We start from the raw sequence: 14,461 nt of genomic DNA on the forward strand, positions 1-14,461 counted from the left end.
TGCTATAAAAACATCATTCACATCTAGTGGCACTCTAGCGTAATGCCCACTTCCTGTTTGTTGTGATGAAGCTGACATCATGCATGGGGTGACTAGCATTTTTTATTAGACAGAGGAGATCTGCTATGGAAAACTTTAATTTTACAAGGTAAATTATGATAATTCCTATAAGATTTATCTCCCAAGTATGTCAAAATCATTTTTTGCTTTTATTATTCTTCGTTCAGACAGCATCTCATGTAACCAGGCCTTGAACAACTGATCCTCCTGCCTCAACCTCCCAAGTGCTGCAGTTTCAGAGGTATCCACCATGTTAGAGTTAAGATCATTTTAGAGTGGATGTGGCACTCATGACCTCAGAGGAGCAGATGTTAACAACATACGACCTGTATAACAGGAGGGAAAAATGATGACATCAAACAGAAGACTAGCTGGATAGAAAGGATTCAGTGGAAGGGGAAAAGAGGGTGGTGGGACAGGATTATGACCATGGTATATAGCTATATGTATGTAGATTGTCAAAAAAAAAGTTAAAAACTAGGTCATTTCTGTCCTTTGCCATACATGGTCACTATTATTTGAATAAAGAAGTAGTAAAAAAGAATTGATCTCAGATGTGACATATTTTGACAAACATATTTTTGAACAAGAGCAACATTGTCTAGTGAAAACAACTACCACTATCACCCAAGAAAACAATATGCCCAAAACAAGCAATAAAAAAAGCTCTGTTGCCAGACGTGGTGGTGCACACCTATAATCCCTGTACGTAGGAGGCAGAGGAAGGAGGATTGGTATGAGTTTGAGGCCAGAATGGGACTACAGAATGAGTTCCAGGTCAGCTTGGCTAGAGTGAGACCCTACCTTGAAAAAAAACAAAACAAACACAAAAATAAGCTTTCTGGGCTGAAGAAATGGCTCAGCAATTGCTTGCCATGCCTAACGGAGTTCAATTCCCAAGTATCCAAGTAAAGCCAGATGCACAGGTGACACATGCATCTGGAGTTCATGTGCAGCAGCTAGAGACCCAGGTGTGCCCGTTCTCTCTCTGCTGGCTCATGCCTTTAATCCCAGCACTTGGGAGACAGAGGTAGGAGGATCACTGTAAGTTCAAGGCTAGCCTGAGACTACATAGTGAATTCCAGGTAAGCCTGGGCTAGCGCAAGACTCTGTTTCATACAAACAACAACAAATCCCATCAACTACAACTCATTCTTAGACTTTCAGAGGTGTAAATGGGATTCAGGAGGAACATATCTGACAGCCCATTGGCTGAAATGATTCCGAAATTCTCACTGCTCTGAAAGGGAAGAATTTTTTTTTAGTGCTTTATTTATTTATTTATTTATTTTAAATTTTTAAATTTTTATTAATATTTTCCATGATTATAAAAAAATATCCCATGGTAATTCCCTCCCTCCCCACCCCCACACTTTCCCCTTTGAAATTCCATTCTCCATCATATTACCTCCCCATTACAATCATTATACTTACATATATACAATATCAACCTATTAAGTATCCTCCTCCCTTCCTTTCTCTTCCCTTTATGTCTCCTTTTTAACTTACTGGCCTCTGCTACTAAGTATTTTCATTCTCACGCAGAAGCCCAGTCATCTGTAGCTAGGATCCACATATGAGAGAGAACGTGTGGCGCTTGGCTTTTTGGGCCTGGGTTACCTCACTTAGTATAATCCTGAAAGGGAAGAATTTTAGTGTCCTTATTTCTTCTTCTGTCCTTGTTAGAAGGGCTAATTAAAAACAAAAGCTATCACCACAATTAGGAAGAAGCAACAGGCCCAGAAAATGGTCACCTGTGCACACAAGTCAGCCTCCATCACTGCACCTAAACCTATGTTTTCATCACTTAATTTCCATTTTAAAAAATTGCAAATTTATCTGAAAACTACTGGACTTCATACAAGTTTATGCTTTATGCTCTATGCAATACTAAAACCACATATAAAAACCAAGGTAACCATATACTAATGCTACTCTCACTTTTGGTTAGAGAACCTTCTTTTTTCAGATGGCAGTGACCTTGGGAAGACTCAGAAAGCACCATGGTGCTGAGAAGAAGTCTCAGTCTATTGTGGAAGAGGCGGTGGAAAGAATGTAAGAGCCAAAGGAAGGGTAGGACTCCTTACAACGTGCTCCCCCCAGACACAAGATGGCCTGGATATTCATGACCTCATAGTGCCTCCCACCACCTACACAAGTCCATCATAATAGGAGAAGATGATGATATCAAAACAAAAGAAAGACTGATTGAGAGGGGGAGGGGGATATGATGGAGATTGGAGTTTCAAAGGGGAAGGTGGGGAGAAGGAGGGAATTACCATGGGATATTGTTTACAATCATGGAAGCTGTCAATAAAAAATAAATTAAAAGGAAAACTAAGACAAGGACTGGAGAGATGGATTAGTGGTTAAGGCACCTGGCTGCAAAGCCTAAGAACTGCTGTTCAAATATTCACATCCCACGTAAGCTAGATGCACAGTGACACAAGCACACAATGTTGCACATGTACCCAAGTGTTCACACACATTTGGAATTTGTTTGCAGTGGCTGAAGAACCTGGTGCATCCATTCTCTCTCTCTCTGCCTTTTTCTCTCTCTCTTTCTAAAAAAAAAAAAAAAAAAAAACTAGCCAGGTGTGGTGGCACACGCCTTTAATTCCAGCACTAGCGAGGCAGAGGTAGGAGGACTGTCATGAGTTCAAGGCCACCCTGAGACTACACAGTAAATTCCAGGTCAGCTGGAGCTAGAGCAAGACCCTACCTCGAGAAACAAAAAACAACCAAGACAAGAAAATAAATACAAAACTACTTTTTGAACCCCTTTTGACATTTGCTTACTTTCTCCTCATGGGACAGTCCTTCATAAAGTGTCCAATTTTCCCACATATTCGGCAACATCTGTCATTTGGGGCCAGTTCTCCTTCAGTTAGCACATCTGGATCAAAAAAATAGCCCTAGAAGAAAATAATGCTATAAAATTCTGGGCTGTTTATGAAAGAGCAAAGCCTGTGACTAAGCAGGCATTTAGAATTGCTGCACATATCAAAGTCAGTATCTTCACATTTTAACAGCTTATAAAGCTTATTCCAAATAAAATCCAAAACCATTTATCAATGAAGACAGAGTGAGGCAGAACGTTCTTCAATATCCCCAGGAATGAGTTTCAGCATGACATGGGAGGAGCTACAGACAGGTACAAGTGTTTCATGAACAGAGGAACCTGATTTACACTGTACAAATTATGTACTACAGTCAAGGGCTGGATAGATGGCTCAGTAGTTAAGGCACCTGCCTGCAGACCCTAAGCACCTGGGTTTGATTCCCCAGTAAATAAAGAAGACTTGAAAGCCAAAAAGATGACTTAGTGGTTAAGGTGCTTGCCTGCGAAGCCTAAGTACCCATGTTTAATTTCCCTGGTCCCACATAAGCCAGATGCACAAGGTGACATAAGCATAAAGGTCGCACATGCACACAAGTGTCTGGAGTTTGATTTTAAAAATGGGGGTGGGCTGGAGAGATGGCTTAGCAGTTAAGGTGTTTGGCTGCAAAGCAAAAGGACCCAGGTTCGATTCCCCAGTAAGCCAGATGCACAAGGTGGTGCATGTATCTGGAGTTCATTTGCAGTGGCTGAAGGCCCTGGTGCACCTATTCTATTTGCCTTTCTCTCTCTCAAATAAAATAAAAAAGTTTTAAAAAGTTTAAAAAAATTTAAAAAGAAAGAAAAGTCAAAAGCCATATTGGTGGTGCTGCTGCTTCATTATATTGTGGTTTCTGAAGAAAGAAGTAGCTGAAGAAAGGAAGAGAGAGATTCTAGCCTCTTCACCACTAAACCTAAGATGACTTTGATATGTGCACTGCACGCCCAACAGGAAAGGAGTGTGCTGGAAAATAGAGCCTTGTACCCATCCATAATCAAAACACCCACATTAGCAAAATCCCCAAGTGGTGTGATATGTTTGAACAAATTTGAGAGGCAAGACTGCAGAAGATTTCCAGAGTCCAGCAGATACCGGGTGATATGCTAAAGGTACCTGTACAACCATATACTTACGGTCCATCAAGTTAAGGTTCATCTTCATTGAGAAGAGCAAGGGATTGGGAAAGTGGCCAAAGGAGACCCAAGTTTTAATTAATTTATTTAATTTACTTACTTACTTATTTAAAAGACACAGAGAATGGGCATGCCAGGGCTTCTGGCCACTGCACAACAACTACAGATGCATGCCCCACCTTGTGCATCTGGCTTACATGGGTACTGGGGAATCGAACCTCGGTCAGTAGGCTTTGCAGGCAAGCACCTTAACTGCTAAGCAATCTCTCCAGCCCAACACCAAGTTTTAGATGGATAGAAGCAATATATTTTAAGGTTGTTGCAGAGTGGGGGAAGTATAGTGAATAATAATGTTTCCAAATAACCAAAAAAAAAAAAAAATTCAAATGCCTCACCACAAAAATGACACACAATGTGACAGATAAGTTAACTGGCTTAATTTATCCATTCCACATTACATACATATCAGGTACATAAAACGTTCAAATTAGTTATCTTAAATGCTTTCTTATATTTCTAACAGACACTTACCATTTTTGAGGGGTAGTCTTTTGGAAATCCTTTGACTGGAATTCCAAAAACTCTTCTACCATTGATAAAAGCTTTCATTATAAAATTTGTCACTATAAGGGAAAAAAGTAAGAATTCAGTTAAATAAATCAGAAGAAAGAGATTGCAGTAAAGTCTACACACAAAGTAACTTACTTTTCCTTGATAATCCAGCTCCAAGATTATGATTCAAATCAAAGGGGTCTAAGTAAAAAAAATTAAAGAGATCAAATAAGATAATCATACAGGAAGTATTATTGCTCATCCAATACCCAAGGTCCATATAACCAGAAATATCACGTATTTTGCTTAACATTAGTAAAAGCTATTAAATAGGTACTTACCAAAAGAGCTTAGAATCTGTAATGCAGCTAAACAACAAACAAATCTAAACATAAAGTAACTAAAGCAGGTTTTCTCTAAAATGTTTATCAGAAAAGAAAATTTAAATTAAAATTTTAAATTTAAATCCTAGGTACAAGTCCCTAGTCACTCACATAAAGCTGAGACAAAAACATGTCTTAAGAACCTAATGCATGTTTGTAGCAGCAGAGACCTTGGCATAGCCACTCCCACAAGCAAATAAATATGTATTTACATGTATTATGAAAACACAGCCCTGTTTTTGAGCTCCTCCCAGCTCCCTGATCTGGGTTCCCTACGTGGACAGTATGCGGGTGGGCACTGTGCTGTGGAGTGAGTATGCTGGACCCCTGATACCCAGTTCCTCCCACTTCCCTGGTCCAGGTTCCCTGGGCCAGACTCCACATGGTGGGCAAGGCACGGAAAGAGTACATCAGCTCCTTGTTCCCTGGCTTCTCCCAGTACCCTGGTCCTTGCATGTCCCATTGTGTCTTGATTGGGGAGGCCTGGTCCCTGTATGAGCTATGGAAACAGGCCTTTTGCTCTGGTATCCTGACTGGCCAGTGGGTACCAACATCCTTGTTCACTCGAGTCAGAGGGTGCGTGGGCCAAAAGACAAAAACTTGCTTCCTCCTCAATAAAACAGTCTCCAGGGCAAGAGATATGGCTTAGTGGTTAAGGCATTTGCCTGCAAATCCAGAGGATCCTGGTTCGACTCCCCAGGACCCATGTAAGCTAGATGCACAAGGGGGTGCATGTGTCTGGAGTTCGTTTTAAGTGGCTGGAGGCCCTGGCATGCCCATTCTCTCCTCTCTCTCTCTCTTAAATAAGTAAATAAATAAATAAAATAAAGAGTATCCGCAAAATGGGTAGACAACAATGCAAAAAAGCCAATGAAAGTCAGAAAACTGAGCGATCTCCACCAAGGATGCCTAGTGCTACAATGGAAACCTCCAATGAAATCATAGAGGAATCAACAGAAATTCATCCCCAAAATGAAAACACAATGAGGCCCTGATTAAAAAAAAAAAAAAAATCAATGAACTGGAAGCAAACCATCAAAGAACCAACAATCGTTATCGATGAAATTGAACAGAATTGTCTCCTGGAGCATTCAGCTTTTAATCATAGGCTTAACTTGACTGAAGAAAATGTTGGAACCCTCCAAAGAGAGATGAATAAATTGAAGGTGAAACAAGAAATGGAAAAATCTCAATAACCAGTTGATTAAGCTTAATAAAGACTTGATCAAATGCAAGAAACAATTCCAGGAAGCATCAAGAAAATAAGAACTTGAAGCCGGGATAGTGGCGCACGCCTTTAATCCCAGTACTCGGGAGGCAGAGGTAGGAGGATCGCCATGAGTTCAAGGCTGCCCTGAGACTACAGAGTGAATTCCAGGTCAGCCTGGGCTAGAGTAAAACCCTACCTCGAAAAAGCAAAAAGAAAATAAGAACTTGAATTGAAATTGTACCTCAAAAAAGAGATGTACATGATGTAGAATAACACAAAATCAAATAGAAATCATAAAAACCTCTCTAGAACCCCTCTCCAACAGTTACTCATGTGAAAGACAGAACCTCTAACCTGGAAGACAAAATAGAAGAAGAAATTGACTGGGAGGCCGAAAACTTTGCTAAGTTCAAAATAATCAAGTGAAAAGAATAAGAAGGAACTGTGGGATACCCTAAAACTGCCAAACATATGATTATGGGTATGTCAGAAGAAGAGGAAATCTAGGCCAAAAGCATACAGAACATACTGAACAAAATAACTGAAGAAAATTTTCCAAATTTCTCAAAAGAGAAGTCCGGCTGGCTGTTCCATTTAAATAGCAACAACAACAAAAAAATTAAAAGCCGGGCGTGGTGGCACATGCCTTTAATCCTAGCACATGGGAGGCAGAGGTAGGAGGATTGCTGTGAGTTCAAGGCCACCTTGAGACTCCACAGTGAATTCCAGGTCAGTCTGGGCTACAGCGAGACCCTACCTCGAAAAGCCAAAAATTAATAAATAAAATACCTTTGAATAATACTAACCAAGGATGTGAAAGACCTATATAATGAAAACATTAAAAAAAAAAAACCCTCAAAGAAATCAAGGAGGACTTGAGACAATGCCATGCTCCTGAATAGGTAGAATATTGTGAAAATGGCAATTATACCAAAAAGAATATACAGATTTAACACAATACCAATACAAATACCAACATCATTCTTCACAGAGACTGAAAATATGATCTCAAAATTCACATGGGATGGCAGAAGGCCTTGAATATCCAAACATATCCTCAGCAAAAAAATATCAACTCTTGGGCTGGAGGGATAGCTTAGTGTTGAAGGTGTTTGCCTACAAGGCCAAAGGACCCAGGTTCAATTCCCCAGGACCCACGTAAGGCAGGTGCACAAGAAGGTGCACATGTCTGGGGTTCGTTTGCAGTGACTGAAGGCTCTGGCATGTCCATTCTCTCTCTCAGTTAATTTTTTTAACTTAAAAAAAATCAAGGGTTGGAGAGATGGCTTAGTGGTTGAGCACTTGCCTGTGAAGCCTAAGGACCCCAGTTCGAGGCTCAATTCCCCAGAACCCATGTTAGCCAGATGCACAAGGGGGAGCATGCATCTGGAGAGAATGAGATGAAACCTAACCTTAAATTTCTCCTGTTTCTCTTGTCTTTTTCTTTCTTCTCTTCCCTTGGCATTTGCCTGTAATGCCCTATACCAGGATGTAGTCTACATCCACAATGAGCTGTAGAGCAGAGAGATCTACTTAGATCTCCCAAAACAAATAAGACAGACTTCTGTCAGAGCACTTGATTACCCACCAGAGGTTAATGGTAAGACCCTATTGCTGAAGACATGATACGCTGTAGGCATGACCATGGAGAGATAGGGATGGAATCCAGAGGAGAGCCGGTCCCCAGACAATTAGCCCATCTAGTGCTGGAAGGTGCTACATGACCTACCAGGAAAAAATGGCCAACTTCTGTCCAAGCAACTCAAAGTCTAAGCAACTCAGAAGCAAACAACCTGACGTGATGTCACACAAGTGCAATAGTGGCACCCAGCCATGGTGGGTAACCAACTGCTCTTGGACTGGCTAACAGATCCACTCAGTGGAAGAAAACCTTATCTGGAACAGGGAAACAAATCAGAATCATATCTACTGTCAAGCTCCCACTATCTTGTGCTATAAGAGGGTCTACACCCTTTAAATTCTCTCTAATAGTGGCCATCCCATTTAACTGGTACTGACATCAATCTCCCCTGGAGAATCTGCTTCTCTTTTTCAGACAGGAGTGGGACCTGAGGAGATAAATGATCTAGAGCAATCCACCCCAGCCCCAGCCCCAGCTGAAACCACAGAGGAATTAGGGAAATAACCAAGAGTGCTGCTTTCTTAGTGAACCTGATATTGGCAAAAGTTTGAAGGACAGAGACACTGAGGACACTCAACACCTACCAAACCAGAGATCCAGAGGCTCCTAAGTGACCATCACTAAAGTAGACTTAAGACATTCCCAGCATGGCTCAGGGAATTTTGTGGAAGAGGGGCAGAAAGACTGTTAGAGTCACAAGTTGGGACATTTTGCAGAGACACTGCTTCTCCCCCATAACTGGCTGCTGCCCCCATAATGCATGACCCATAATCCCCATGAAGTTGACCTGCATCCATAACAAGGGAGACCTCTTCAGAAAAGGGTCAGGGAGTAGGGAAAGGATGGTTCCAACATGTGTTGTTTACATACTAAATATGTCCATATCTAATAAAAATAAATTTTTAAAAAATCCATGAATGATAAACAAAATATTATCTCAGACATTTTTCAATTCATTCAAAAGCACTTAAAACTAATTTTGTCTTTTTAAAATTAAAAACCTCAACAATTAGAAAAATATCATTAGTGGCTCCAATAGTTCCTTACATTCAGTGGAGAAATACTTTTTATTGAATGTTTTCAGAAGTGATCCTCATGTAGTCCAGGCTGGCCTTGTTTTGTAGCTAAGGATGAACATGAACTCCTGCTCCTAGTGCCTTAGCCTCTCAAGGGCTGAGAATATAGGTATGAACCACCATGATCAGTTAGAAAAAAACTTTTCCTTATGGTCAAAATAAATATTGACATTGATATATAGTTATTTATAAGCAAATAAAGGTCCTAAAACTAATTCCTAATGGCACTCTTTTTTGTTGTTGTTTTGAGTTTTTGTTGTTGTTGTTGTTGTTTGTTTTTTCAAGGTAGGGTCTCACTGTGGTCCAGGCTGACCTGGAATTAACTATGTAGTTTCAGGGTGGCCTTGAACTCGTGGCGATCCTCCTGCCTCGGCCTCCTGAGTGCTGGGATTAAAAGCGTGTGCCACACGCCTGGCTCCTAATGGCACTCTTCAACTATTAACTAGGCAGTTTTTAAGACTCCCACTATCTTGTAGTTTTCTTATGCTCTGGTATGTATCCAAAATCAGTTTGTCATGAACAAGACTTCTGGACCTATGACAGGCATCACCTGGAAGGCACATGTGTTTAAAAATAAATCTTTATGCTTGAAAATAAACAAGTCACTCTGGTGGAGACAAGAGCAGGGCTGCCACACTGCGTATTGTGGGCAGCAGCTCAATGAATGCCCCGCAAGAGTGGTGATAGGAGGAAGAACAATGCACTCACATTTCAAACCCGCTATTCAACTCCCTAGAGGTTCTGAGAGCCGAGCTCACAGCTCTGCACATGTTAGGCAAAGAACTAAATTTTAACTTTGATTTTATTTGTACCTTCAATAACAATGTATTTTGAAGTCCACTGTTTCTTAAAAGTTGTAAGCAGACTTTTTCTTCTGATGCTAATGACATGTTCTTTAAAATCAAATTCTTCTGTGTAGAAACGAAGAAGTCCCAGCCATAGCTGCCCAACAGATTCTGTATTTTTTCCATATTCGGACCAATAGGTGGGCTAGAAACAGAAGGAAAAAAGGGGCAACATAAACTGTTAACAGCACTATTCATTTGTGTCTTAGGTAGTAGATCTGTACTTGTTCCTAGTCAATGAAAGCTTACATACATCAATCGCCAGGTGTGGTGGCAGACACCTTTAATCCTAGTATTCAGGAGGCAGAGGTAGGAGGATCACTGTGAGATCAAGACCAGCCTAAGACTACATAGTGAATTCCAGGTCAGCCTTTCAGCCTAAGCTACAGCAAGACCCTACCTCAAAAAAAAAAAAAAAAAAAAAAAAAAAAATGAAAGGGACACCACTGCATTTTCAATGACATATCACAGAAAATGCTACTGGTAGAAACTGAAAATCACTTCTATGACTCTTTTTAATAGTCACAATGAAAGTCTTCACAAGTTCTTGGTATTAAAATCTCAGGACAAATACAGTTACCTAATCATTTAGAATTAATAGGCACTAAAGAATACTGGATATAATTCCTATAAAATCATCTGGTTTAGTAAAAATACCAATTTAAGGAGAAATCTGTAAATAATACTTTTTACTATCATAATCTAATAAGCAATAACATGGTTGACCATTTATTTATACTAAGCATAGTATAACTAACTTTTAGTCAAATATGTAGGAAAATCTTTACTTTTAAAATACATACCAGTTCATCTATTTGATCAAAAAAATAAATATTCCAGCCATCAACAAATATTTCAGGTTTCTTTTCACCTTTGTATATCTGAAATTAATTTTAAACTATTAGTATGGATTGAAAACAATACACTGATAAAAAAAACTTATAGGAAAATAGTTACAACTTGAAGAACAGAATTTTAGAGAAGGGGGCTTTCAAAGATCACTGAGTTTTAAAGAGTTTATGAATACCTCTTGAAGGACAGGAATGACGGGGGGGTTCCTCTGCTGAAGGAAATAAAGCACCATCAGAGTATATGCATATGATGATAAGCTGCCTCGAGATGCATCACCAATATCACACATCTAGGGGGAAGGAAAAAGAGAACACAAGAGATCTCAAGGGGCTTTATCCTGAATGTGCAGCTATGTTGTCAACAAGCAATAAGGTGCTGTGGTGGTTTGATTCAGGTGTCCCCCATAAACATAGGAGTTCTGAATGCTAGGTTCCCAGCTGATGGAGACTGAGAATTAACACCTCCTGGAGGTGGTGTATTGTTGGGGATGGGCTTGTGGTTGTTATAGCCAGTTTCCCCTTGCCAGTGTTTGGCACACTCTCCTGTTGCTATTGTGTACCTTATGTTGCAGGGGGTGATATCCACCCTCTGCTCATGCCATCATGGAGTTTCCCCTCGAGCCTGTTAGCCAAATTAAACCTCTTTTGTCCCAAAAGCTGCTCTGGGTTGAGTGATTGCTACCAGCAATGTGAACCTGACTGCAACAGGTGCTTACTTAGATCTTTACAATATAAAAACAAGTTTCAACGCATAAAATATGCCAACTAACGCAAATCAAAGGGGACTCAACAAAGTAGTGGAGACAGTTAGCCATAGGCAAGATTATGTAAAACTTTAGGCAATATGTTAGCATGTGCACAGGGCTCCCCAAAAATTATAGGAAGCATTGACTTGACTATGGTTCATAAAATAATACATTTATGATTTCAAAAATGTATTAAAATACAAAGAAATTTCTTAACAAAGCACAAGATGCACACTGACCTTTGTAAATACTTTCATGGTATAGCACAAGTATTTCACTCTGGGATCAATAGCTGAGTAAGCAGCTAAAAGCCTTGTGTTATGAAGGGCCTGTTAAAAAAGAAATTACAAGGTTATCAATAATATGATAAAAGGGCTGGAGACACAGCTTAGCAGTTAAAGCACTTGCCTGTAAAGCCAAAGGACCCAGGTTTGATTCCCCAGGACCTGCATAAGCCAAATGAGGCATATGCTTCTAGAGTTTGTTTGCAGTGGCTGGAGGCCCTGGTGTGCCTACTCTTTCCCTCTCCTCTCTCAGCCTCTATATCTTGTTCTCAAATAAATAAATAAATACATTTTTTTTTTTGAGGTAGGGTTTTACTCTAGCTCAGGCTGACCTGGAATTCACCATGTAGTCTCATGGTCATCTTGAACTTACAGTTATCCTCTTACATCTGCCTTCCAAGTGATGGGATTAAAGGTGTGTACTACAACATGTGGCAAATAATTTTTTTTAACTTGGCTCAACATATGCAAATCAATAAATGTAATGCATTATATAAATAGACTGAAGGACAAAAATTACATTATCGACTCATTAGATGCAGGAAAAGCATCTGACAAAAATCCAACATCCCTTCATGATAAAAGTTCTACAGAAACTGGGAGTAAAACGAACATACTCAACATAATAAAGGTTATTTATGACAAAGCTACAGCTAACATAATACTAAATGGAGAAAAACTTGAAGATTTTCCACTAAAATCAGGACAAGACAAGGGTGTTCACTGTCCCCAATTTTATTTAATATGGGGTTGGAAGTCTTAGCCATAATAATAAGGCAAGAGACACACATGAAAGGATACAAATAGGAAAGGAAAAGATCAAATAATCATTATTTGCAGATGATATGATTCTATACATAAAGGATCCTAAAGACTCTACCAGCAAACTGTTAGAGCCAATGAACACCTATAGCCATGTAGCAAGATACAAAATAAACACAGAAATCAGTAGCCTTCCTATATACTCACAACACATAGGATGAAATCAGAGAATCACCATAGGATGAAATCAGATAATCACCCCCATTCACAATTGCATAAAAATCAAATCAAATCAAATCAAATCAAATCAAATCAAATCAAATCAAATCAAATCCTGGGAATAACAAGGAAGTGAAGGAACTCTACAATGGAAAATTTACAATACTCAAAACAAATTGCAAGAAGACACTAGGAAATGGAAAGATATCCCTTGTTCTTGGGATGGAAAACTAATATTGTGAAAATGGCAATCTTACCAAAAGCAATCTACACATTTAATGCAATCCCTGTGAAAATTCCTATGGCATTTTTGGTATTTTAGCACACCTGGTATTACTCCCAGTGCTGTTACTCTAGTCTAGAAAACTGATTCCTCCAGTGAATATGCTAGATGTCATAACACTTTGGAAGTGTGGGCAGAGCAGGTTCGTGTTCCCTTTTATTCCAGGTTGCTGTATGAAACTGAACTGTAAAATTCCCTGAAGCATGTATGTCATTGGCTAAATGTTGAGGGTTATGGAAGCCAGCACCAGAGAACAGCAATTGTGTCTGATATTTAGACTGGAGTTCTGCAGTGAAAAATTATAATAAAGTATCATTTTTTTTTAATCTGGAAAAAAAAAGAAAATTCCAATGGCATTCTTAACAGAAATAGAAAAAAAAATCCTAAAATTCATTTGGAAGCACAAAAAAAACCTCGAAACATCTAAAACAATTTTGAGCAACAAAATAAGGCTAGTGGCATCACCATACCTGATTTTAACCTATACTACAGAGCCATAGTAACAAAAACAGCATGGTACTGGCACAAAAGCAGACATGTACATCAATGGAACTGAATAGAGGACCCAGATGTAAGTCTGGGTAGCTAAAGACATATGATCTTCAACAAAAATGCCAAAAATACTCATTGGAGAAAAGACAGCCTCTTCAGCAAAATACTGCTGGGAAAACTAGATATGTATCTGTAGAAGGATGAAAATAGATCCTTCTCTCTTCATGCACAAGAATTAAGTCCAAATGGATCAAAGACCTTAATATCAGACCTAAAACTCTCCAACTGCTAGAGGAAAAAGTAGGGGAACCCCTTTAACATACTGGTCTTGGCAAAGACTTTCTGAATATAACCCCATTTGCTCAGGAAATAAAACCAAAGATCAACTGCTGGGATCTCATGAAATTACAAAGATTTTATACATCAAAGGACAGTGTAAATAGAGCAAAGAGGCAAACTACAGAATGGGAGAAAATCTTTGCCAGCTATACATTTGACAGAGGATTATTATCCAAGATATACAAAGAACTCAAAAAACTAAATAATAAGAAATCTAACAACCCAATTAAAAAAATGGGCTATGAAAAAAAAATGGGCTATGGAACTAAATACAGAGTTCTCAAAAGAAGAAATACAGATGGCATATAAACATCTAAAAAAAGGGCTGGGCATGGTGGTGTACGCTTTTAATCCCAGCACTTGGGAGGCAGAGGTAGATGGATCTCTGTGAGTTGGAGGCTACCCTGAGACTACATAGTGAATTCTAGGTCTGCCTGGACTAGAGTGAGCTCCTTCCTCAAACAATAGCAACAACGACAACAACCCCCCCCCAAAAGTTCTACATTCCTAGCCATTAGGGAAATGCAAATTAAAACTACTTTGAGATTCCATCTCACTCCTGTCAAAATGGCTACCAGCATGAAAACAAATGACAATAAATGCTGGTGAGGATGCGGAAAAAGAGGAACCCTTCTGCACTGGTGATGGGAATGCAATCTGGTCTAGCCACTGTGGAAGTCAGTGCAGAGGTTCCTGAGACAGCTA

At 39.5% G+C, this 14,461-nt stretch overlaps 1 protein-coding gene across 5 annotated transcripts in view; it reads right to left on the reverse strand.

Moving 5' to 3' along the window:
• The window catches only part of Tut7 (terminal uridylyl transferase 7), an 88,835-nt gene that overhangs the window by 16,448 nt on the left and 57,926 nt on the right, over positions 1-14,461 (reverse strand). For all 5 annotated transcript variants that reach the window (XM_004672342.2, XM_045142526.1, XM_045142523.1 and 2 more), the window contains exons 19-25: positions 11,617-11,706; positions 10,808-10,921; positions 10,584-10,661; positions 9,748-9,925; positions 4,778-4,825; positions 4,604-4,695; positions 2,860-2,975 (exon numbers count right to left, since the gene is read on the reverse strand). In XM_004672342.2, coding sequence (XP_004672399.1) covers positions 2,860-2,975; positions 4,604-4,695; positions 4,778-4,825; positions 9,748-9,925; positions 10,584-10,661; positions 10,808-10,921; positions 11,617-11,706 — 716 coding nt within the window. The remainder of the gene's footprint in view (positions 1-2,859; positions 2,976-4,603; positions 4,696-4,777; positions 4,826-9,747; positions 9,926-10,583; positions 10,662-10,807; positions 10,922-11,616; positions 11,707-14,461) is intronic.

Source organism: Jaculus jaculus, chromosome 2 (genome assembly GCF_020740685.1).
Source record: "Jaculus jaculus isolate mJacJac1 chromosome 2, mJacJac1.mat.Y.cur, whole genome shotgun sequence".
NCBI classification, from domain to species: Eukaryota; Metazoa; Chordata; class Mammalia; order Rodentia; family Dipodidae; genus Jaculus; species Jaculus jaculus.